The 25,686-nt window shown below is 54.3% G+C and overlaps 1 protein-coding gene across 4 annotated transcripts in view; it reads right to left on the bottom strand.

Moving 5' to 3' along the window:
• Window positions 1-282: 282 nt before the first annotated feature.
• The window catches only part of ZC3H3 (zinc finger CCCH-type containing 3), a 92,825-nt gene continuing 67,421 nt past the window's right edge, over window positions 283-25,686 (bottom strand). Inside the window, exons 6-12 of one of the 4 annotated variants that reach the window (XR_743695.3) lie at window positions 24,050-24,092; window positions 23,812-23,970; window positions 23,641-23,710; window positions 21,249-21,380; window positions 3,357-3,541; window positions 979-2,808; window positions 283-848 (exon numbers count right to left, since the gene is read on the bottom strand). Coding sequence is in view for 3 of the 4 variants with exons in the window: in XM_010329897.3 (XP_010328199.1) it covers window positions 2,271-2,808; window positions 3,357-3,541; window positions 21,249-21,380; window positions 23,641-23,710; window positions 23,812-23,970; window positions 24,050-24,092 (1,127 nt within the window). In the remaining variant the exon portion in view is untranslated. Of the gene's footprint in view, window positions 2,809-3,356; window positions 3,542-15,552; window positions 21,124-21,248; window positions 21,381-23,640; window positions 23,711-23,811; window positions 23,971-24,049; window positions 24,093-25,686 lie in introns of those variants that run through there. The other 3 variants (XM_003942068.4, XM_010329897.3, XM_074387254.1) reach the window with 3 other exon arrangements.

Below are 25,686 nucleotides of genomic sequence, written 5' to 3' on the forward strand. Positions count from 1 at the left end.
CAGGCTGCGCTGTGGGCCCTGAGAGTTGTGGCCTGCCTCACCCAGGGGCCACCCTCTTGTTTCTCTGGCGGTGAGAGAAGTGGGAGCAGATCCCCAGAGGAGCCTGTGCCCCTCCAGGCCTTGCCTCTCCCAATCCGGGGTCCCTGACACCACCTCAGCCAGGCCTCCTGGCCAGGCCCCTCCAGCACAGGCACCTGTGCACGGCGGGGGAGCTGGGAGCCGGCCGAGCTGCCCCACTCACCATGACCCCAGCCTTTGCACCCAGGTCCCCAGAGTGCCCCCCAGGCCCTCCCCACCCCAGATGGCACTGGCTCAGGCCTGGGGAAAAGTTCCTTCTGACCTCCGAACTATCCTGGGAGGTAGGAAAGGGGCCCCGTGCTCATGCCCAGAGGGGCAGTGCCAACCACCTGGTGGTGGTGTGGCAGCAGTCAGGATAAGCCAGCCAGTTATGGACAGAACTTTTATTGCTGAACATAAAACACCTGCCTGGGAGGCCTGGCCGGTGGCCTCTTCACTGGGCTCAAGACCTGGGTGGAGAGGGCTGGGGGGCCACAGGGCCACTGCTGCCAAAGGCTGTGGGGAACAGGCCTGGAGGCCACCCCTGCCTGGCACCCTGGAGGGGGGTGGGTGGGGTCAGGGGCCAGGCCCTGGGCACACAGTGGTCATGGAAGTTTCCAGGCAGGCAGAACAGTGTCCCTGTGGCCCCAGGTGGGGGTGGTGGGGGGCAGCCCTCCTCTGGGGCAGAGTGGCAGACACAGCCTCTTTCCTCTCCAAGGACGAGGGTCTGAGGTAGGTGCAGGCCGGTTCCTGGGGTCCTCACAAACGTGGCTTGATGTGCAGAGGCTTCCCTGTGCAAGAGGGCAAAAGTCAGGTGCCAGGAAAGCCCTAGAAGACCCTCCCCAGTATGCAATGCTCCTGGTCTGGGACTCAGGATGGGGCTAACACAGCAGGGTCTGAGTTCCAGAGAGAAGAGCTCACAGGCCACAGGCCTCAGCTCCTGCCGCCGCTGCCAACGGGTCCTGGTGAGCCACTGTGCCTGTCCGCCCATGGTGCAGGCTCAGTCTATGGCGTCGACTGAGGCTTCTGCCTGCAATCCAAGGGTCCTCCTGGCAGGGGCGGCGGTCCTAGCCACAAGGTCTGCAGGTTAAGCCATCGGTCCCAGCACACACAGCACTGGGCAACCCCACACACACACACACCTGCAGTGAGGCTGCCAGGCCCGTGAGGCGGCCATGCTGCACCTTCCATGTGGAAAGCCGGGGTGCACACAAGCTGTGGCAGGAGGGGCAGGGCAGGACAGAGGCCCCAGGGTGAGGCGGGCAGGGCCTGGAGGCAGGCGGTGTGGGAGGGAGCAGTTCCCCCCAGCGGGGAACCTTGGGGGCCCCTGCCCTGTGAGTGCTCACTCACTAACTAGGTGCTGGCGCCGCTCCTCTCTCCCCAGATCTCCAGACCACCCCACAGGCACCACGGCAGCCCACTGAATACAGACACCTCCGTGTAGCTGCCCCAGGACCGGCATTGCCCCGGGGCCACTCGCCCGCACACAGCTGTGGGCCCAGGTGGCGGACTACCCGGCTCTGACCTGTCAGCCTGCCCCTGCGGCCCAGCTTCCTACCCAGAAACCGTCCCAGGCACCTCCACCTGCCCGAGTACCCGGCCACGGCAGCGTTTTGAGGGGCCTGCCCAAGCTGCACATGGGACCCCTCAGCACCCTGCCCACCTCTGCTGGCTCTGGAATTGGCTGCTGGGTTCCTGATCTTAAAAAAAAATAGAAGAGGTGCCTGCCTGGGGGCCTATCTGCTTCCCCAGCCCAGAGAGGCCCACCCAGATGGAGGGAGCGGGTGCCCACGTCTTGTGGGGTGGGGTCTGGCCACACTCCACGCCCAGCGTGGAGGCTGTGAGCAGGAGGCAGCCCCTCCGAGGCAGGCGTTTGAGCGTGCTCAGCGGAGATGCTGGAGAAGGCTGCAGCAAGCATCTTCCATTAACGTTACGACCGTGAAATATGACAATAAAATGATAGCCGTATGGTCACAAATTTGCAGCCCGCCGAGCTGCGTGGGGTTTATCGTCACTCAAACGCGCAGAGAGCTGTAAAATGTTTACAGAAAGGGTCGTTTGCAGCCATAAAATCCTCTTTTCTCTCCTAAACAAGGCTGAGTGGAGCCATTTACCAAGCCCCAAACGCTCACTGGGGGAGAGGGAACATCTGTTCTCTCCAGGAGTGCGCCGTGATCTTCCAGAACAAATTAACAGAAATGGGTGCTTTCTAATTAAATCAGCCTCAGCTGGGGCCGACAGCGCAGGGGCCACCGCCACACTCGCCCTCGGCCAGCCCCGCCCCCCGGGCTGGCAGGTGCACACCTGGTGCCCTCAGGACTCACCCAGGCTCCACCTGAAGATTCTGACGTGGTGGTCTGGGATGGGCATTTAAAACTCCCCTGTGCCTGAGTCAGGCCACGCTGCCTACCTGAGTCCTTGGTCAGGGGGGCCCTGGGGGCCCGGGCCCTGGGCTGGCCTCCTGGGCTTGGTGAGGACTGCAGGGAGATGAAGGAGGGCAGCTTGCAGAGCCTGCTGGAGCGCGCCACCGCTGAGGTGGCCTCCTGGAGAGACGGGGCCTCCTGGTCCAAGGAATTGAGAGGGGACAGGGAGGAGGGGGAGGAGGAACAGGAGGAAGGAGAAGAGGCCGCCTTGGAGGATGAGGGAGAGGCTGACACCCCTGGGGAGTGGGGAGGCGCAGCCAGGGCAGCCCCGGTGAGGGCAGGAGAGCTGGGCGTCTGCCTGGTGGGGCGCTGGGCTGCCAAGGGCTTCCTGCAGGAAAGGAAGGGGCAGACGTGTGAGGAGGGGTGATGGGAGGGGTCCCAGCGACAGGCCACTCATGCTCTCAGCTGCTTCCTGCCTCTGTGGCCCCCTTGAACTCAGGGCAGAACTGGAGGCACAGGTCAAGCCTGGCCCTTGGCCACAAGGACAGGCCAGGTGCGGGGAAGGCCCCAGCTCCACACCAAGCCTGCCCTTCACCTCCAGGGCCTTGGCTTCCTGGTCTGCATGGGGGCTGGATGAGGGAGCCCCAGACTCCTCCAGGAGCTGGACCTCCCACCCTCTCCCAGGGAGTAGGTCTCTGTGAAGCCCCCCCTTCCTCCATGGCGAGGGATGCCCTTGGCTCTGTCCAGATTTGGAACTTGGGTAGGGGTAGCTCTGGAGGTCACGTGACCCCAGCCTTGGCTTGGGATTCCTTTCTGGATCTGAAGCCTGAAGAGCTGAGTTGGGGGCGGGGGGGCTCACCCAGAGGGCCCTGAGCATCTCCCCAGACAGGGAGGGGCCACCCAGGCTCACATGTACGGTACCCACTGCCCCATCACCTGGGCCCGTGGCTGGCTGAGGCCCTGCTCCTGGCAGCGGTGTCGCTGGGTCCTGGGGCGGGGGATGTGGCTGCCCGCCGACTGTGGCGTTTCTGGGTGCGGTGGAGCAGCTGGCACTGGGTGCCCCGGGGACACGACCCCCTGCGGGCGAAGTCTGGGCACAACAGTGTGTGTTTCTTCTTGCACTGCAGAGAGAAGGGGTACAGCTGGGTGGGCTGGCTGGAGGCTGTGGCCCTGCATGGGGAGAGCAAGGAGGGCCAGGCCAGGCCCCTGAACGCCCACAGGCCCCACAGGCTCTGCCCAAGTCTTGGGGTCAAAGGTTTCCTTTTGGAAGGTCGAGGCCACCAGGTCAGAGAGGCTCCATGGGGGCCCTCACCCACCTGTAAGAGGCCCTCAGCAACTGGAGGCCCTGGGCACAGACTGAGAGCATGGTGGGACAGGGCCAGCCTGGGGACTCCCAGAGCCTTTGGCCAGGCCATGGCTCAGGGCTCTGCCCGCCCGCTACCTCTGCCAGACCCCGGCCTGCCCATCCAGGCAGCCCAGAGGGAGCCCGGGAAGGTGGATGTGGCTAGAGATGGGCGGCAGTGGGGAGCAGCAGGGCGGGCTTGAGCTGGGTCAGGGGAGGAGGGTGGGTCAGCCGAGGCCAGGCCGCACTGGGTCAGGGCTGGGCTGGGCTGGGCTGGGCACGCGATCCCTAGCACCTGTCAAGTGCTAATTATACCCGAGGGGCGGGGGGCGTGCCAGCCAGCAGGTGCTCTGGGCAGCAACGTGGCCCCAGCTCTCCTTCCACACCCACAGGGAAACACGAAGAGGCTGCCCAAGGCTCCAGTGGCTGAGCCTAGCTCAGGGAGCAGGGTGCCCAGCCTGCCCTTCCTCTGCCCAAGGCCTTTGCCCGCTCCTGGCCTTTGCTCTGCAGCCCAGTTGCCTGCCCACCTCGTGCCCAAGGCCTTTCAGGGAGGGTACTGCCTCCCCGCCGCCCTCCAGAGCCCACTGCATGGGGCACCCAAACTGCTCTTCATGGAACCAGCGCAAACTGTGACAAGCTCCCTGCCTAACCCACCAAGAGTGGCTCAAACCTGCCACGGCACTGGAGTGGCCTGAGTGCTTCCAACTCATGGGGTGTCAAAGCCTTGAACCCATGTCCTCCCAGACACATGGCCCCTGCTTGCCAGGCACCTGACCTAAGAATCTGTGATCTTAGGTGCTGCTCCTATACCTGGGGCTGGCCATGAGCACCTCCTCAGAGCCGGGCCCCACTGCACCCCATACCTTCCCCGGCTCCTGTGGTGTGGCCCCCGCCGCGCCCCCAGGAGGAAGCCAGGCTCAGGCCAGTGCCCACACCCTTGCTCACTCGCTCACTCGTTCCTGCTACACGAAGTCTGAGTCCCTCCACGCAGGGCCTGGCAGTGCTGTGGGGCCCCGAGACCCATGGGCTGCTCAGGAGCCTGCAGCTGAAGAGATGCTGGGGCCTGCACAGACCTGGGGGTGAGGCCTCCTGGGGGGCGGGGGCGGTGGCTGTGCCTGACAAGGAAAGCCCTGTCCCCAGCACAGGCATCACACGTGGCGCTGGGATGAGCCTAGGGGCATGCGGGTCCATTTTATCAGATGCAGCCACCGATCCAACAATGGCTGGTGGCAACACTGGGTGCGGAGAGCCAGCTGAGGGGCCACACAGGCAGTGTGAGCTGAGGTGTGGGTGTCGGTGAGAGCCAGGTGCCGGGGCTGAGAGAGTAGAAACAAAAGAATGTAAAATACACAATTTCTTTTTCCTTGATTACATGTTGAAATTTTTGATAGACCGGGTTAAATAAAACATATGATTCCATCTGCTCTGGTGTATTTTTTAACCTTTTAAAGGTGGCTACTAGAAAAGCTGAAATTCACATATGACTCACACGTTTGTACTGGACAGTGCCAGTCAGAACTAACCCTCCTGGAGAACACGACCAAATACCCAGGACCAAAAAGAACTTTCCAGGCCCAGCACACCTGTCATCCCAGCACTTTGGGAGCGCAAGGCAGGCGGATCACTTGAGGTCAGGAGTTCAAGACCAGCCTGGCCAACATGGTTAAACTGCCTCTCCTAGAAACACAACAATTAGCTGGGCATGGTGGCACACACCTGTAGTCCCAGCCACGCGGGAGGCTGATGCAAAGACTCACTTGAACCTGGGTGGTAGAGGTTGCAGTGAGCCAAGATTGCACCACTGTACTTCAGCCTAGGCAAGAGAGTGAGACTCTGTCTCTAAAAATAAAGTAACTTTTTGAAATTACCTAGGAGCTATGAAGAAAGTAAAATGATAGAAGAAAATATACAAGAAAACACCAGACATGAAGTGAATCTTAAATTTCAAAAGGCCTGAGACCCTTCGCCTCGTGTTCATTTATTTAGTCTTCAATGTGCACTAATGGAAAACCCAAACAAGCCAAACAAACCCCCCAGAAAACCCTCCAAAGATCTGGAAATGTATCGCCATCAGTGAAACAGCTAAAGCAGGGCTTAGAGGAAAATGCATAGCCTTAAATGCTTCTATCACAACGGAAGACCTACCTTAAAAGGTAGGGGAAAAACAGCAAATGAACTCAAAGCAGAGGGAAAGAAAAATAAAACAAGAATTACAACCAAGAGAGTTAAAAAGCTGGTTCTTTGAAAACAGTAATGAATGTGTCCAATAGGATTAATCAGGAAATACAGAGAAGGAAGATGTAAACGATGTTGGGAACGACAATCATGTAACTAAAGATGCTGCATATGATGAAAGATGCCACATGCTGTGACAACAAACATCATGCCAGTACATTTAAAAACACTAGTTAATTGACAAATTCTAGAAAAACTGACAAGAAGAAAAATAAATCCAAGTATTTCTATAACCACTAAGAAACTGGAATCAGCAGTTAAAAGGTAAAGCTACAACCCAAAGGGTTTTACTTGCCGTGCTACCAAACACTCCAGATGTACAATTCCAGTCTTCCACGAACAAATCCACAGTATAGAAAAACAAAGAACACTGCTCAGCTTATGGGGCCAGAATAATCTTGAAACCAAATCTGACCAGCACTATATGAGAAGAGAACATTTAGGCCAATTATCACTCATGAAAAGAATGCAAAAGTCCTACATAAATTATAAACAGTCTTGCAATGTATAAAAACACTAACATATAAAGGACCAAGTTGGGTTTATCTCAGGAATGCAAGGTTGGTTTAATATTAGAAAATCAGGCCATGCGCAGTGGCTCATGCCTGTAATCCAACACTTTGGGAGGCTGAGGTGGGCAGATTGCCTGAGCTCAGGAGTTCACCTGGCAACACGATGAAACCCCATCTCTACTAAATACAAAAAAAAAATTTTAGCCCAGGCGTAGTGGCGTGTGCCTGTAGTCCTAGCTACTCAGGAGGCTGAGACAGAAGAATTGCTTGAACCCGGGAGGCGGAGGTTGCAGGGAGCCGAGATTGCCCCGCTGCACTCCAGCCTGAGCAACAGAGCAAGACTCCATCTAAAAAAAAAAGAAGAAATTGGCAGGCACACAGAAGATCCAAACCATCTGATTCCACCCTAGCCCCTCCCAAATCTCAGGTCTTTCTCCTATTTCAAAAGCCAATCATTTCGTTCCCAACAGTCCCCAGAGCAGGAAGCAGGAAAGGAGCTCAGGGAAGACCAAAAGCAAAGAGGGAATGATAAGGAACCACAGAAGTCAACGAAAAAGAAAAGAAACAAGCAGTAAAGAATATGAGCAAAACCCAAAAGCTGGTTGTCTGAAAAGGGCAATAAGATAGTCACGCCCCTGGCAAGACTGTTCCCAGAAACAAGTGAGAAAACGCAAATTAAATACAGATGAAAAAACCTCTAGACGTAACAAAGGATGTTGCAGACACACCAACATGCACCAATATGTTGAAAACCTTAGTAAAACCGATCAGTTTCTGGGGGAAAATCAGCCAAAACTGGTATTAGAAAGAAGTAGGCTGGGCACAGTGGCACACACCTGTAATCCCAGCACTTGGGAGGCCGGGAGTTTGAGACCAACCTGGCCAACTTGGTGAAACCCTGTCTCTACTAAAAATATAAAATTAGCTGGGCGTGGTGGCACATGCTTGTAATCCCAGCTACTCTGGAGACTGAAGAGGGAGAACTGCTTGAACCCAGAAGGTGGATGTTGCAGTGAGCTGAGATTGCACTACTGCACACCAGCCTGGTGACAGAGACTCCACCTCATCTGCTCTGGTGTATTCTTTTTAAATCTTGATTATATGTTGAAATTTTTGATAGGTTGGGTTAAATAAAACATAAGATTCTATTTCAAAAAAAAAAAAGAAGGAACTTGCATTGCTGGGAAGACAGACCCAAAGTACCAACCCTGTACTTCCTGCTAAGTGCTACCATAACAAACCCAAGCCAGCTCTGGGCTGCAGGGAAGGTGCCGATGGCTGCGATCAAGCCATGACTGGTGCTGGGCTCCCTTGAGCTGCTTCCTGTCCCCATCTAAGACTTGGAGTCAAAGCAGCACAGAGATGCCAGTAGGTACAGGCGAAGGGCAGGCCCAGCAAGACAGAGCTCTCGGACAACCGCCACCCTACTCCAGCCTGCATCCCGGACCCTTCCCCTCCTTGCCAGGATGGTGAAAAGCCAGGACATTCACCTCTCCCCCATCCCACCAACAGAGTCCATGGAGGCCATGAGGGAGGAATATTGTGGAACTCCTTCTCCCTATCCAGGAGGGAGGCTTCATGGAAGGCCTGTTTTCCACGCCACCCTGCACAGCGTCAGGGAGGCCAAGTTCAGGGAAATGGGTTTCTACTCACAGCTGGCAAGAAGGAGGCGGCACCTCCACCCAGAAACAGCCAGCACAACTAAGCTTCAACACAAAGTGACGCTCACACTAAGAACAAGGGAGACTTGAAGCTCAGTGAGGAAAGGGAGCAGCATGCGCCAATGCTGAGAGGCAGGGTATCAGAGTTATTTCATAGAGACGCCAGAGCAGCGTCACAAAGACACTGCCAGACGTAACACAAACACGCCTGAACAAAAGAAATAGAAAGCACAGCAGCGAAAAAGAAGATACAGTAGAATCAAATGAAAATTTTACAACTAAAAAATACAGTAACTGAAATAAGAAACTCAGTGTCTGGCTCAGCAGCTGAACGGATGAGGCCGAGAACCAGACGACAGAATAACAGCCCATCTGAACAAGAGAAAGAAAATAAGGTTTAAAAAACGAACAGAGCCTTGGGGGCCTTGGGGCCACAACAAAAGACCTAACGTTCGTGTGACTGGAGATGCAGACGCAGAGGAAGAAGAGCTCAAAGAAATAATAAAGACTTTCCCAATTTGGCAAAACACATAGCCTATAGATTCAAGAAGGCTCAAACAGGACAGACCAAAGAAATCTACCCCAGAGGCCAGGCACAGTGGCTCATGCCTATAATCCCAGCACTTTGGGAGGCTGAGGTGGGCGGATCACAAGGTCAGGAGATCAAGACCATCCTGGCTAACACAATGAAACTCCGTCTCCACTAAAAATACAAAAAATTAGCCAGGCATGGTGGCACATGCCTGTAATCCCAGCTACTCGGGAGGCAGGAGAATCGCTTGAACCCAGGAGACGGAGGTTGCAGGGAGCCAAGATTGCGCCAGTGCACTCCAGCCTGGGCACCTGGGCAACAGAGCGAGACTCTGTCTCAAAAAGAGAGAGAAAAAAAAGGCATCTACCCCAGAATACACGATAGTCAGACTAATAAAAGTTAAAGACAAAGAAATAATCCTCAAAGCGGCCAGAGAGAAACTACATTTTGTTTTTCTGAGACAGGGTCTCACTCTATTGCCTAGTGGTACAATCGCAGCTCACTGCAGCCTTGACCTCCAGGGCTTCAGCAATCCTCCCAACTCAGCCACCTGAGGAGTAGCGGGGACCACAGGCGAATGCCACTATGTTTGGCTAAGTTTTTTTGTTTTTGTTTTTGTTTTTTTAAGAGATGGACTTTGCCATGTTGCCCAGGCTAATCTCAAACTCTTGGGCTAAGCAATTCACCCACCTGGGTCTCCCAAAGTGTTGGAATTATAGGCATGAGTCACAGCACCCTGCATATTACCTGTGGGGGGAAAATTCAAATAGTGGATTTCTAACTAGACACCATGGAGGACATAAGCAAGAGGCATAACATTTTTCAAGCTGAACAGAAAGAACTGTCAACACAGAATCCCAGACTCAGTGAATTATACTTTTGGAATAAAGGGGAAATCAAGACATCTTCTTATGAAGAAAAGCACCTTGTCACCCCCAGTTCTACCCTACAAAATGGTTAAAGCTCTCCAAACAAAAAGGAAACAAAAGAAAAACCCCTGGAACAACAGGAAGGAATAAAGAACAAGAAAAGCAAAAATATGGACAAACATTCGAGACTTTCCATCTCAGTTTTTGAGTTTTCTAAAGCATGTTTGATGGTTAAAGCAAAAACTGTAACCATGTTTGTTGCGGCTCTAACTTGTGCAGAGGAAGTATTCCAGACAGCGGTAAAAGGGGGCAGTTAGGGGGGATGAGGGAAGGCAGACTTCCCGCACTTCACTCAAACTGGTACAATGCTACCACCAGTAGACGCTCATCAGTCGTGCAAATATAAAACCATAGCCAGGGTAATCACTTAGAAAGCAACATGGTGGTCCTCCTTTTTCCACTGTTTCACTCTCTGCAGTTTCAATTACCTTCAGTCAACAGCAGTCTAAAAATATTAAATGAAAAATTCCAAAAAGAAACAATTCATATTTTTTATTTTTGAGATGGAGTTTCACTCTTGTTGCCCAGGCTGGAGTGTAGTGGCGTGATCTCGGCTCACTGTAACTTCCACCTCCCGGGTTCAAGTGATTCTCCTGCCTCAGCCTCCCATGTAGCTGGGATTTCAGGCGCCCACCACCATGCCCAGCTACTTTTTTTTGTTAGTAGAGATGGGGTTTCACCATGTTGACCAGGCTGGTCTTGAACTTCTGACCTCAGGTGATCCACTCACCTTGGCCTCCCAAAATGCTGGGATTATAGGTGTAAGCCACCACACCTGTCCAACAATTCATACATTTTTAAATGCATGCCATTCTGAGTCGTGTGATGAAATCTTGCACTGTCATACTCTGTCCTGCCCAGGACACGAACCATTCCTTTTCCACACTGTATACTACCTGCCCCTTAGTCACGTAGTAGCTGTCTCACTCGCCAGACAGACTCTTGGGGTACTGTAGCACTTGGGTCCAAGTAACCCTGATTTTAATAAAAAACGACCCCAAAGTGCAACAGTAGTGATGCTAACAACTTGGATAAGAGAAGCTCTAAAATGCTTCCTTTAGGTGAAAAGGTGAAAGTTCTCTGCTTAAAAAAGAAAAAAGTAGACTGGGCACAGTGGCTCACACCTGTAATCCCTGCACTTTGGAAGGCTGAGGAGGGCAGATCACTTGAAGTGAGGAGTTCGAGACCAGCCTGGCCAACGTGGCAAAACCCAGCCTCTACTGAAATACAAAAATTAGCCAGGCATCATGGTGGGTGCCTGTAATCCCAGCTATGTGGGAGGCTGAGGCAGAAGAATCGCTTAAACCAGGAAAGCAAAGGTTGCAGTGGGCAGAGATTGCACCACTGCACTCCAGCCTGCATGACAGAGCAAGACTTGGTCACAAAATAATAACAATAATAACAATATTCTGAGGTTGCTGAGATCTATAGTAAGAATGAATCTTCTATCCTTGAAATTGTGAAGAAAAAGAAATTCATGCTAGTTTTGCTGTCACACCACAAACTGCAAGAGTTAGGACAACAGTGTGTGATAAATGTTTAGTTAAGATTTAAAAAGGCATTTAATTTGTGGGTGGAAGACCCAACAGAAACACGTTCCAAACGACAGCAATCGGGTTCCATGCTACCCATAGGTTCGGGTATCCATGTCTTAGAATGTAACCCCCATGGAGAAGGGGAGACTACTGCATAAAGATCTATACTGAAAACACTGTAAGTGAATCAAATAAAAATTCCAAAAAGTGTTCAAGTAACCCATAGGAAGGCAGGGGGGAGAAACCCAGAGGGAAAAAAAAACTAACAGAAAACAAAGGACGTCAAATGATACACTTAAGCCCTAATACAGCAATAACCACATTAAATGTAAATGTCCTAAATATATCAACTAAAAGAGATTGGCAGAGTGAACTTTAAAACATGATTGACCAATCTGCTGTCTACAAGAAAGTCACTTCAAATATGACACATAGGTAAATTTAAAGTAAAACGAGAAAAAAAAAACATATCATGAAAACTTGACTCAAAACAGGAGTGGCTATACTAACATCAGAAAAAAATGACTTTGAAGCGAAGAAAATCATCAGAGACAGAGAGAAACATTATATATGACTGTAGTCCTGGCTACTCAGGAGGTTGAGGTGGGAGGATCAGTGGAGCTCAGGAGTTTGAGGTTGCAGTGAACTCTGCACCGCTGAGCTCCAGCCTGGGCAACAAAGGGAGACACAGTCTCTAAATAAACAACAACAAAAAGAACACAGAACAATTCTAATGTATATGCACCAAACAAAAAAGCTATCAAATACATGAAGCAGTAACTGATAGCTATGAAAAGAGAAACAAAAAATCCACAATCACAGTTAGAGACTTCAACACCTCTCTCAACAACGAAAACTAGACCGAATGCCGTCAAGGATACAGAAGAATTCAAAAACACCTTTAACTAGCAAGATCTACGGGACAACATTTACAGAGCACCAGCAACAGTGCTCATGGAACATACACCAAGACAGACCACATCCTCAGCCAGAACACAAACTCTGAGACGCTTAGAATTAAATCTGTGTGGTTTTAATCAATACAGATCAAACTAGAAATCAATGAAAGAACAGGAAAATCTCCAAACACTTGGAAACTAAATAACACACTTTTAAATAATCCATAGGCAATACTCTGGTTTCTCTTCAGATTGTATGACTCTTTTGCCTTCTATTAAATAATCCATAGGGCAAAGAGAAAATCTTCAGGAAAATAAAAAAATAAAAATCCACAGGAGCTGGGCTTTGTGGCTCACACCTAGAATCACAGCACTAGCGGAGGCCGAGATGGATGCACTGCTAAAGCTCCTGAGTTTGAGAGCAACCTGGGCAATATAGTGAGAGTCTGTCTCTATAAAAAATACAAAAATCAGCCAGGCTTGGTGGCATGCACCTGTATCGTCCCAGCTACTTGGGAGGCTGCGGTGGGAAGACTGCTTGAGGCTGGGAGTTTGAGATCAGCCTGGGTGACAGAGCAAGAGTCTGTCTTACAGAAAATTTTAAAAATTAACCGGGTGTGTGGTGTGCACCTCTAATCCCAGCTACTGAGGAGGCTGAAGCAGGAGGATTGCTTCAGTCCAGGAGGTTGAGGGTGCAGTGAGATATGATTGCACCACTCACTCCAGCCTGCGTGAGAGTGAGACCCTGTTTCAAAAAAAGGGGAAAATAATCAAATTACTCAAATCAATAATCTCAGCTCCCATTTCAAGAATGTAGAGGGAGAAAAACAGCAAAATAAACTACAAGTAAGCAGAAAGAAAGAAATAATAAGAGCAGAAAGCCCAATAAAATTAAAAACAGAAAGCCAATAGAGAAAAATCAGTAAAACTAAGAACTGGTATTTTGAAAAGATCAATAAATTGACAAACCTCTAGCAAAACAAACAATGAAAAAATGAAGTCACAAACTTCCAGTTATAGAAATGAAATTTCCAGTATCACTATAGATTCTGCAGACATCAAAAGGACAATTAGGAAAACTTCAAACAGTTGTACACACATAAAATTGAAAACTTAGACGAAATGGACCAGTTCCTAGAAATATGCAATCCAACAAAACTGAGTGAAGAGCAGAAAATCTGACCAGACCTACATGGCAAGGAGATTGAGTCAGTAACCAAAAATCTCCCAAGAATGAAAAGTCCAGGACACAGCTGGGCACAGCAGCTCATGCCTGTAACCCCCACCACTTAGGGAAGCAGGGGTGGGAGGATCGCTTGAGCCTAGGAGTTCGAGACCTGCCTGGGCAATATGGCAAGACCCTCTTCTCCAAAAAAAAAAAAAAAAAAAGAGAGAGAAAGAAAAAAGCAAAGCATAGAAGCACAGGAGCTGATGGCTTCATTGGTGAATTCTACTAAAACATTTAAAAGAATATCAATTCTTCTCAAACTCTCACACAATGTTGAAGAGAAGGAAACATTTCCTGATTCATTCTGTGAGGCCGGTATTGCCCTGATAACAAAGCTACACAAAGACACAAGAAAAGAAACTAACAACCAATGTATTTTATAGACACTGATTCAAAAACCCTCGGCAAAACAAGGTCAGCGACACACTGAAGGGATCACACATCAAGGCCCAGGCTCACGCCTGTAATCCCAGCACTTGGGAGGCTGAGGTGGGTGGATCACCTGAGGTCAGGAGCTTGAGACTAGCCTGGCCAACATGGCAAAACCTCGTCCCTACTACAAATACAAAAATTAGCCAGGTGTGGCAGTATGCGCCTGAAATCCCAGCTACTTGAAAGGCTGAGGCAGGAGAATTGCTTGAATCTGGGAGGCAGAGGTTGCAGTGAGCCAAGATGGTGCCACTGAACTCTAGCCTGGGCAACAAGAGAGAGAAACTCTATCACAAAAAAAAAAAAAAAAAAAAAAAAGGCTGAGCATGGTGGCTCACACCTGTAATCCCAGCACTTTGGAAGGCTGAGGCAGGTGGATTACCTGAAGTCAGGAGTTCAACACCAGCCTGGCCAACATAGTAAAAGCCCATCTCTACTAAAAATACAAAAATTAGCTGGGCATGGTGGCTTGTGCCTGTAGTCCCAGCTACTTGGGAGGCTGAGGCAGGAGAACAGCTTAAACTTGGGAGGCAGAGGGTGCAGTGAGCCAAGATAGCACCACTACACTCCAGCCAGGGTGATGGTGAGACCCTGTCTCAAAGAAAAAAAAAAACAAAGGATTACACATCATAACCAAGTGGAATTTATTCCCAGATGCGAGGATGGTTTCATAAACAAAAATCAATTAATGAGATTGTGATTGGATGTGGTGCCATGAGTTGACCACCTTAATAGAATAAAGGAAAAAGACCACATCATCATTTCAGATGATACAGAAAAAGACCTGACAAAATTCAACATCATTTCACGATTGAAAAAAAAAAAAACAAAAAACAATAAATAGGATAGAAGGCAACTTTCTCAACATAGTAAAGACCATACATAAAAGCCCATAGCTAATGTATTCAATGGTGAGAAAGGAAAGCTTTCCTTCTAAGATGAGGAAAGATAATGATGCCCACAGTTGCCATTTTAATTCAACATAGTATTCAAGTTCTAGCTAGAGGCCGAGCACGGTGGCTCATGCCTGCAATCCCAACACTTTGGGAGGCTGAGGCAGGCAATCACCTGAGGTCAGGAGTTTGGGACCATCCTGGCCAACATGGTGAAACCCCGTCTCTAATAAAAATATAAAATGTAGCCAGGTGTGGTGGCACATGCACCTGTAGTCCCAGCTACTCAGGAGGCTGAGGCAGGAGAATCACTTGAACCTGGGAGGTGGAGGTTGCAGTGAACTGAGATCACATCACTGTACTCCAGCCTGGGCGACACAGTGAGAGTATAAAGAAAGGAAAGGAAAAGAGAGGAGAAAGGAGAAAGGAAAAGGAGGAGGGAGAGAGAAAGGGAGAGAGGGAGGGGGAGGGGGAGGGGAGGGGAGGGGAGGGGGAGGGAGGGGGACGGATGGGGAGGGGAGGGGGAGGGGGAGGGAGAGGGAGGGGAGGGGAGGGGAGGGGAGGGGGAGGGGGGAGGAAGGGGGAGGGGAGGGGAGGTGGGGGGAGGGGGAGGGGGAGGGGAGGGGAGGGGAGGGGGAGGGGGAGGGAGAAGGGGAGCGGGAGGAGGAGGGATGGGGAGGAGGACGGAGGTGGAGGAGTGGGGAGGGGGAGGGGCAGGGGGAGGGGGGGAGGGGAGAGGGAGGGAGAGGGGGAGGGGGAGGGATGGGGATGGGGGAGGGGGAGGGGAGGGGGAGGGAGAGGGAAAGGAAGAGGAAAAGGCAAGGAAAGGAGGGAGGGAGGGAGGAATAAAAGGCATCCAAATTGAAAACAGAGATGTGAAACTATGTTTGCCAATGACATGATCTTATGTATAAGAAAACCCTAAAGAATACACACACACACACACACACACACACACACACACACACACGCGCGTTAGAATAAATGAATTCAACCACAACAAGTGGTGGGGAGGGTGTGGAGAAACCGGAGCCCTTGTGACTGGTGGTGGGAACGTAAAACGGTACAGCCACAACAGAAAATCGTTTGGCGATTCCTCAAAAAGCTAAACAGAATTACCCAGACTCCAGCTACTCCACTCCTTAATGTCCACCCAAAGGAAGTGGAAGCAGGGACTGAAACAGATACCTGCCCGTCAGTGAGCACTGCAGCACTGTTCACAGTCGCCACGCACCAAACGCACGACACACAACGGAACGCTCTCCAGCCATAAGAAAGGAATGACGTGGGGTCGCATGTGTGAGCAAGACATCGTGCGAAGGGAAAGGAGGCAGGTGCCGAAGGACAGACACTGTATGACTCCACTCACAGGACATACCTAGAGTAGGCGACTTTGAGACTACTAGTTAGGTGTCTCAGCAGGGTTTGGGCAGTGGGGAATGGAGAGCTGTTGCTTCAACCTCACAGTGCTTCTGTCAGGGGTGGTAAACATTTTGGAAATAGTGGTGATGGTTGCAGACTGTTGTGAATGTAGTTTACGCTGTTGAACTAAGTGCCATTTTGACACTGAACAATAGTCAAAAATGGCTCGGCGCAGTGGCTCACGCCTGTAATTCCAGCACTTTGGGAGACCAAGGTGGGTGGATCATGAAGTCTGAAGTTCAAAACCAGCCTGGCCAAGACGGTGAAACCCCGTCTCTAATAAAAATATAAAATTTAGCCAGGTGTGGTAGCACATGCACCTGTAGTCCCCGCTACTCAGGAGGCTGAGGCAGGAGAACCACTTGAACCTGGGAGGCAGAGGTTGCAGTGAGCCGAGATCATGCCACTTCACTCCAACCTGGGCGACAGAGCAAGACTCTGTCTCAAAAAAAAAAAAAAAAAAAAAGGTCAAAATTTATGTTATATATATTTTACCACAATTTAAAAAGTAACGTAGTGTACCAAAAGCCACTGAATTGTACACTTAAATGGGTGAATTATGTGGTATGTGAATTATCTCAATAAAGCTGTTTTTCAAAAAACATAGGAGTGGTCCATAAACACCCTCTGCACACCCAAGCTCTCAGGGAGATCCAAACTGAAACCCCAGGGAGACGGCATGCCATACTCAGAACGGCTGTGCGAGAAAGACAGATACCAGGAGCCAGCAAGGAAGAAAGCAAGACGAAAGCCTTGCTGACTACTGGCAGGAGTGCAAAACACACCCAGACAGTGAAGCCGTTAGAGAAAACAGTCACGTGGCTGGTAACGCAGTGACCCTTGACCCTGCAATTCCACTCCTAGGTGTCTACCCAAGAGAAGCAAAAGCATCAGCCACACAAAGGCTTGTGAGCAGGTGTTCAAGGCAGCGTTACTCACAACAGCCCCAAACTGGAAACAACCCAAATGTCCCCCACTCAGGAACAGACACACAAAGCGTGGCGGGTCTCTGCAGTGGCTTTTTACTCTGAAATAAAAGGGTGCAGCGCTGAGGAGCTGGGGACAGACCTCCAAACATGATGTAAAATCAAAGACACCAAACGACCACCTGCCACGTGATTGCAGTTACACGAAAGGCCCACAGAAGAAACTTACAGAGACAGAAGTGGATGAGTGTTAGGGTTGCGGGTGGGAGGAAGGCAGGGCTGGCACTGATGATGGAAAGAGGTGAGGGAATTCTAGAGGCAGTGAAAACGTTCAAAAGCTGCGTTGTCGTATGGCTGCATGACTTGAAGTTTAATTTTTTTTTGTTTGAGACGTTGTTTCGCTCTTGTTGCCCAGGCTGGAGTGCAATGGCGTGATCTCAGCTCACTGTAACCTCCAACTCCTGGGTGGAAGCGATTCTCCTGCCTCAGCCTCTCAAGTAGCTGGGATTACAGGCGTGCGCCACCACACCCAGCTAATTTGGTATTTTTAGTAGAGACAGCATTTCTCCATGTTGATCAGGCTGGTCTCGAACTCCCGACCTCAGGTGATCTGTCGCCTTGGCTTCCCAAAGTGCTGGGATTACAGGCATGAGCCACTGCACCCGGCCAGGAACCTAAGTTTACTAAAACTCACAGAACCATACAACTATAGTGGAGGAATCACGTGGGAAGGAAACTACTTCAATAAAGCTGTTTGGTTTCTTTTAAGGTGACACCACAAATCAAAGGGTTAGACTGCTGTTGAGGGGACTGTGCCAAGGACATGAAGAAAGATTAAGCGGGGCCCCACCTCACACAATGCACAAAGAAAGAACAGCAAACGGCAGCGGACTCACAGCGGAGGCCTCCCATGCTGGGGCCGCCCAGTTCTGCCAGGTCCACGGTAGTCACCAAGCCCACTCAAGGTAGGCAGTGCTGCTGTCGCAATTGTATGAAAAAGGACAGTGCGGCCAGAGGAGGAGGTGACTGTGCAGGGACAAGCTGCACCCACAGCTGTGTCTTGAGCCAGCAGTGGGCGACGCCAGAGGCACTCTGACCGTAGGTGGGGATAGGTCCTAAATAAGACCCCTCAGCACAAATCACAGAGCAAAAGATGTCAGGACCCTGCCTCATAAAGGATGAACGAGAGAAGCGCTGTGTGACCAGAACCAAGAAAGGCGCTGTTCAGAGGACATGGCCGCCCCAGTGAGCCTGGAGGATGAAGCCAGGGCGAGCACGAGAGGAATCCCAGATGACTCAGCAATCAGCTCAAACTGGGGAGCTGAAACCCAGGACCCAGCCAGGGCCCTCCCTCTCTCGGCAGCTCCCTGTGGACGGGCACCAACCACATGCAGGGCATGGAGAAACCAGCAGCGTGGAGGCTCACGGAGCAGGCACTGCAGATGTGAGATGGCCAAGGTGGGCGGGAGCTCTCAGCATGGAGTTCGGGTGGCGTCGCTGTTGTCCTGCACGCGTGCACATGATGCTCCCAGCCCTGGGCGCTAGCAGCAGCGACACCCCACAGCTGCAACTAGCACACACAGTGCCCAGACCCTGAGCCCTAAACACACCCAGAAGGAGCCAGGGCACCCTGCAGGAGCGGCTGACCCACCCAGAGCCATCGGAAGCAGTACCCAGACCCTGAGCCCTAAACACACCCAGAAGGAGCCAGGGCGCCCTGCAGGAGCGGCTGACCCACCCAGAGCCATCGGAAGCAGTACCCAGACCCTGAGTCCTAAACAACCCAAAAGGAGCCAGGATGCCCTGCAGGAGCAGCTGACCCACCCACCCAGAGCCATCGGAGCAGTACCCAGACCCTAAGTCCTAAACACACCTGGAAGGAGCCAGGGTGCCCTGCAGGAGCAGCTGTCCCAGAGCAGCTGGGTGCTGGGAGCATCTGGGTGCCAGAAAGTGTGCAGAAATTGTCGGGTGCATCATAAAGAGAGGAATCTTTAAGGGAGGGGCAGGAGCAGCGTAAGCGTTAAATTAAAAGGTGATGGCAGTGAACACAGCCAGACACACCCGTGGACACACACAGGTAGGCGGTGAGCGAGGAGGAGGAAGAAAAACTCTTCCGTTCGAGGACGCTAGCAGCAGATCAGAATTTGACAGCTGACAGACATAGCAGGCTATTAAGACTAAGGGAGAAGGTGGGGTTTTCTCATCTCAGAGTCTCCCCCCAGCAAACGCGTCAGCCAGAGAGATCCCTTTGACGCACACGGGGCGAGCGCCCAAGGCAATGGAAGAAAGCAGCGCTGCTCCCGGAGGGCGCCGCCGTGTACCAGGAGGCGCGTGGCAGGCCCCGCAGGTGCGCAGTCAGGCAGTCTCAAGTCACCCCCGTCCTCAACTCCTGGACAGGCGGCGTCTGGCGGAGGTTGACCCCTGAGCTGCAGCCGTGGGCCTCCGAAAGGGGAAGAAGCGGAGATTTACTCTCTGCCTAAATTATTCACAAGAAAAGGGAACGTGCCTCTTTAACAAGCCATCGCCTTAGGAAGCAAGGTTAACAATTTCACTTGATTCAGTGGAATATTATAAACTCTCTGGGGCCCATTTGAGGACTTCTACTTCTGGCGCAAGGTGACGACTCAGCACTTTTCACATTATTTAGAGAATAAAATTAACCCTCGCAGGCCCAGGCGGCCGCCTGTACCCGCTGGATCTGGCCGGCTCAGCGCTTTCCCATATATAATTACAAGCTGCGATCCATCATGCGGGTGCCGGGCGCGGACACGCGGAAAGGCAGCAGTAAGCACTTCCACTAATAGAAGCAGGACCTAAATATCACTTTGATATTTTCATTTAAATTGAAACAGTTTACAATAATCAGCCATGGCCTCCATGGGGATCCTGCCACCACCCCTACAGGGTCTGGGGTTGCCCCAGTCAGACCCTGCCTCCCTGAAGGGGCTTCCCTGCCAGGCTCCAGATTGGGGAGCCCGGCCTGGCCAACCCTTGGCCTGGCAGCAGGAGGAGCTGGGGGCTGGCTCCTCCCGGGAAGTGGGCGTGAGGACTGAGGATGAGGGAGAAGGTGCTTGGGGAGGGCCCGACCCACCACAGAACGCCGTGCACAGGGTGTGCGTGGCACAGCTTCTACAGGACCCTCGTTGGGCAGGAGAGACACTGGAGCCTAGGGCTGGCGTCCTTGCGGGTGGGCTGGGAAAGGGTTCTTGGGGTGCCTGGTGTTCTCGGCTTCACAGGGATTTCAGACCCTGAGGCAGCACCGACACTCACAAGGTATGAGGACTGGGTGGCAGTGGGCCCTGCTGCAGGCCCCGGGGCTCCCTCTCAAGGTGCCAGGGACTAGGGAGCATCTCCAGTCCCCCAGCTCTGGGCCACAGCTTCCCTTGCAGCCGCTACTGGCCCCTCCCCTGCCTGAGCCAGGAGGCCCCCAGCCTTAGCCACCAGGAATGGGCCAGGTGCAGGAGCCCCCAGGGCAGGGAGAGCCACAGGCGTGAGAGGCTGGGGGAGAGGGGGCTTGTACCTGGGACCAGGATCACTGGGGTGGCTGAGGCCACAGTGCTTGGGGCGGGGAGTCCTGGTGAAGCCAGGAGGGCAGGTGAGGCAGAGGGGAATCTCCCAGACAGGCGAGCCTATGAGCGCCTCTGCAGTGCAGGAGTCAGCCGTGCCCCCGGAAGAGGGGAGTTGGAGCCATCAGCTGCAGGTGAACCTCGCAGCCCAGGACCCCAGTTCCCCACCCAGCAGTGGTGCCCCCCAATGGGCTCCAGTGCCAGCTCACTCCGGCCTCGCCAGCCATGGCTCAGGTGGCCCCCTCGGCTCTGCCCAGCCCACCCCTCTGTCCCAGGCTGTGTGGGAGTGTCCCGTCCACCCCCTGCCTTCCTGGGGAGGCTGCTGGCCACACATCCACCTGCAGCCCTGCCGGACCCCGGCCTCCAATATCCCCTTCATCACACTGCCACCCCAGCAACATCCCAGGGGCTGCCCCGGCCCAGCCACCACACCCCCACCATCCAGGGACAGCTCCCACGGCTACGCACGCTGAACCTGGAAGTCTAGGCCCTCTGCAACTCACCTTCCCACGGTTCAAACCCCACCCTGGGCTGGTGCTGTGCAACCCCGGGAAAGCTGCTGGACCTCCGAGTCACTGCGAGGTGGAGGTGGAGCTGATGACAGTGAACACCTCAGGGTTGCAGAAAGGTCATCCAGCCGCCACAGCAGGCACCCAGAGTGAGCAGAGGACGACCAAGCCACAGGAACCCCGCCCACTTGGGACCCACGGACCCCTCACCTTTGCACCCAGCGGGCAGTAGCCTTTCAGGAAGTCGCTGCAGACCTCGGCCTTGCGAGACACATACACGTGGCTGTAGGGGCAGTTGCTGTTGCTGCAGATGCCCTTCAGAAAGTACGAGCACACTGGCATCTGCAGGGGAAGGGGAGGGCGGCAGTGAGGCCCCGCGGGCAGCCCACAGATGGCCCTCCCCAAGACAGAGACGGACACGCTGGCTGGCTGGCAGGAAGAGCAGCCACCAGGAGCTGCAGGGCAGGGAAGCTGCTGCTCAGAGTGGGCCCAGCCTCCCCGGGGAGCCGCACCCTAGCCCTCGCTCTGTGGAGAGGACAGCACAGCAGCCTGCAGCCCTGCGGCTCCAAGTCCCTCACCTGCTCTGAGCCTGTCCCATCTAGGGCAAAAGGGCGGCCACGGTGCCCAACCACTAGCCTGTGGCCAGGGCTGCCCTCAGAGCCCCTCAGGCCATGGGGCCAGTGTCCAGATGGGAGGACGAGCCACGGGCCAGCAGCTAACAGAGGGCCCCCCAGGCACCTGACCGTGGGCCACATCAGTGTCCCTGGGCTCTGGGTGGGCAGGGCCGTCTGGGAGCAGGCCTGGTACGGCTCTGGTTGCAGGCCAGCACTGTGGCGGCTGAGGCCTGTCAGAAGGAGAGCCAGCAGCGTCCTCCTCCCCAGCACAGGGCCGCTGGCCACAGTCAGGGCTTGCTGTCACCACCTGGGCTGTGAGAGGGAAGAGACGCACTGTCCTCCCATCTGGGGAACCTGAGGCCTGAGGAGCACTGGCGGGGCTAGGGCCACCCGGGGAGGGAAGCAGGGGCCTCCTGCCATCTCCAGGAGACACCTCCCTGCCCCTCGTGGGCCACCACGGGTTCCTCCTGGGCTGCCTGCGTGTCCAGAACGGGGATGTCCTGCCTCAGCTTGGAGCCCCCACAGAGCCCCCGCCGGGCACCCCGGGGTCTCCAGCCACTCCCCTGGCTATTCCTGTTCCCTCCAATGGCCTCTGTGGAGCACAGCCCCACCCTCCCTCCAGGGCCAGACCACCCTCCCTGCCCCTACCCCACCCTGGGCCCCTCCCCTTCCCAGAGCCCTGGGGAAGCTGGGCAGACCCAGAGACTTTAAAAAGTCACTTTTCTGGGTGAGGCTGGGGAGGGGAGAGGAACCTGCCTAAGGCTAAGGAGAGAAAAAAGGGTCCAGAGAGTCAGCGGCCAGGGCTGAGAGGGAGGGAGAAGGCCAAGAAACAAAGGGTGATTTAAGAAGTGGGAGTTTATTTCTAATTGTCTTTTAACTGCAGCCGCAGAGGGGAAAGGGGTTGGGGGCCCATTTGGGGCTGGCGGTGGTGGGCTGTAGACAATTCCCTTAATGTGGTTTTTGATATAGAGCCCAAATTAGCTCTAATAAAAAGGGATGATAAAGCCAAATCTCCACCAAACGGAGCTCCTCCTGGCTGTCAGAGCGGGGCTGTTATCAAGAGGAAACTGCGTTCTCATTTCAATTAACCTTGTTTGCACCCTGCCACGTCCACACAAATAACAATAACATTAATTCAGGGTGCTGGTGCGGGGCGTCCACATTAGACAGCTTGGAATGTGCTCCTGCTTTGGAGCTGGGAGCTAATGAACCCGAAACTCGACGTGAATTTCCAAATTGCTCACAACAGAGTTCCGAAGCTCTATTAGGGAGAAAAATGCTGATTCTTTTCAAGTTCCTCAAGGGGAAAAGCTGTTGCAGCAGCAGCACCCCTGCCCAATGCCGCCTCCCTCACCCGCGGCAGCCACCACTCCACTGGTATGCCATGACCACACCGCGGCCGAGTCCAGGGCACAGGCGCTACGTGTGTCCCTGCTAGCCTGACCCCTGACCCCGGCCCCAGAGCTCTCTTGCTTCTTCCCAGCCGGGACCCACCTTGGCTCAAGGTGAGTCTGTGGGGCTTTGGGCGGCAGGAACACCCACATGAGCCAGGAGCCCTGCTCTGCATGTGTCCAGCCCCTCCCTCCCGCCCTCTGCTCAGGCAGCCTCCCCTTGAGCCCCTCACACACAGCTTCCCCAACCCTGAGGCCTCAGCCCTGGGTCCACAGGGGCACCTGTAAAGCCAGCTTCCCCTGGGCATGTGTATGGGGGGGTCTGGGGATCTGGTGAGGCCTGCTGCTGCCAGAAGGAAAAAGGGACCCTGACATGTGGTTAGGGGGGACCCATCAGCACGCTTTGGCGGGAAGAGGGAGCCCGGAGGCATGGCCCACAGAGGGACGGAGGTGGCACGGCAGCCTCTAAGGACACCAGGGCTGGGATCTGCATGTCCTAAGCCCAGGGAAAGCCGTGGGCACCATCTACCCGGGGGCCGGGCAGCCGAGACCCCAGAGAAATGTGAATGGGAGAAGGGCTGCCAGCGCCACACTCACCTTCTCCTTGGACACGTGGTGGGAGAAGGGGCAGGTCCCATCCGTCTTCTTGCAGGTGCCCCGGACAAACCTGCAGCAGCAGGAGAGAGGGTGTGAGGAGGGGCCGGCAGGGACCGAGAGCAGGGCCTGCTCAGAACCTCCCCCGGCCCCGCGGTGAGGGCAGGAGGGCACCTGGTGCACACGGCCACCTTCTCAGGGTCGTGGATGTAGGGGCAGCGCTCGCCGCGGTTGCACCTGCCGAAGCGGTTGTAGTACATGCAGAACTCCTTCTTCTTCTCCCTCCGCTGCCGCGCCTGACGGATGATGGCCAGGCTACGCTGCACGGCCCGGCTGCAGACAGGGAGAGACGGGCGGTGTGAGCCCGAGGGCGAGCAAGGGGCCCACCCACTGCCCGGCCCAAAGGAAGTACCTGGCCAGGGAACGGCTACAGCTGCCTGCAGGGTCCAGCCGGCCTGTGGGGAGAAGGGCCTGGGTCACAGCGGGCCACAGCCTGGCCTGCACATTCTTTCCCTGCTGAGCCCTTAGCCAAGGCCCTCCGGGGTCCCAGCACTCAGCTCAGACACAGCCTCCCCTCCCCACAGTGGGTCAGCGGCCCTCCTGGGCCCTGCCAGGCCTCACTGGGGACACAGCACTGAGGGTGGGGAGCTGCTGGGCCCGGTGTCTGGCTCCTCTCCAGGGCAGGGGCTGGGCAGCGCTCCTGTCCATGCCCTCAGAGCTGGCAAAGCCAGGCAGCACCTGCAGAGGGCTCAGCCACGTGGGCTGGTGCGCCCGTCTGCTCCTGCTACCTCCCTGGAGAGGCTCCCCAGGGCCACACTCTGCTGGCTGGACCTCCCCTGCTGGCTTCCTCATACCCCTGGGTGGCCCCCCTGGGCCGTGGCAGTGACTGGCCCATGGACATTGCTCCTGGCTCCCTCCTCAGCCCTGGCCACAGGGAACCTGCCTTGTAAATAGCGCAGCCACTAACAGCAACACCTCCCTCTCCAGGGCCTGGCCCGGAGCTTGTGGGGGCCCTGTGGAGTTGCTGACCAGGGCATGAATATGGCCCCTGGGCACCTGTGACCAGGCCTTTTAGGAGCAAGAGCGGTTTCTGATGTTTAGAGGGTTGTAAAACCAAAACTAATGAAATGCAGCGGAGAAGGTGCTGGGGCGAAGCCCGGTTGGTGGCAGCTTCTGCCCACCGCAGCTGTGGGTTCCTGGGGAAGGGATCTGTCCCCAAGGCCCTGGCTGGCCCTGGCAGATATTGGCGGTGCCTGCTGCTCTAAATTTTGGAGGTGCCTCATCAGATGCTGCTCGAGTATGAGGACCACCCCAGCCTTTCTGAAACGTGGCCTGAGGCGGCGGCACTGGTGGGAAGGGAAGGGACCTTGCGGCTGGACACTGTGGAGCGCTGCGAGGCCTGAGAGCCAAGAGGAAGAGGCAGGGAGGGGCCCCGAGTGTAGGAGGAGGGTCTGCTCTGGTGGCACAGCCCTGCCTGCCTTTTACAGACAGAGGTCACCCCCAGGATCATGGGGCGGGCAGGGCAGGACAAGCCTGCTGAGGGCGGCTTTCCCGGGTTCCTCAAATACACACATGACCCTGTCCAGACCAGATCCAATTTCCTACAGAGCAAATGCTGAAATAGACACTATGGTTAAGAGGCAGAGGTGACATCACTCAGAAATTCTGGGAACCTGAGGTGGTGACAAAGCCATCCTGGTTTAAAAAGGGATGTCCCACAGCTGCCCCGCCCCGCCCCACTGAGCACCAGAGAGCAGCCTTGTCTTCACTCTCGCAGGTTGCCCGGTGCCACAGGCTCTGTTCCTTCGCACCCCCAGGCTGGAGCCTCCCACACTCCCCACTTTGTGCTTTGCATCCAACCCCGCGCTCGCTGGCTGGAGTCGGTCGTGCTGCTGCCCTTTGCCCTCTGGGACCCTGCCTACTGCCCCACTCTCAGTCCATCTCAAGTTTCAAAGGGCAGCTCCAGAGTTGAGTGGAGGACTTGGCTGGGGCAGAAGCAGGAGCTAGTGATGGTGCCTGGGGGCAGGAAGGCAGAAACCTGGGGGGTGT

Source organism: Saimiri boliviensis, chromosome 15, assembly GCF_048565385.1.
Source record: "Saimiri boliviensis isolate mSaiBol1 chromosome 15, mSaiBol1.pri, whole genome shotgun sequence".
Taxonomy (NCBI): domain Eukaryota; kingdom Metazoa; phylum Chordata; class Mammalia; order Primates; family Cebidae; genus Saimiri; species Saimiri boliviensis.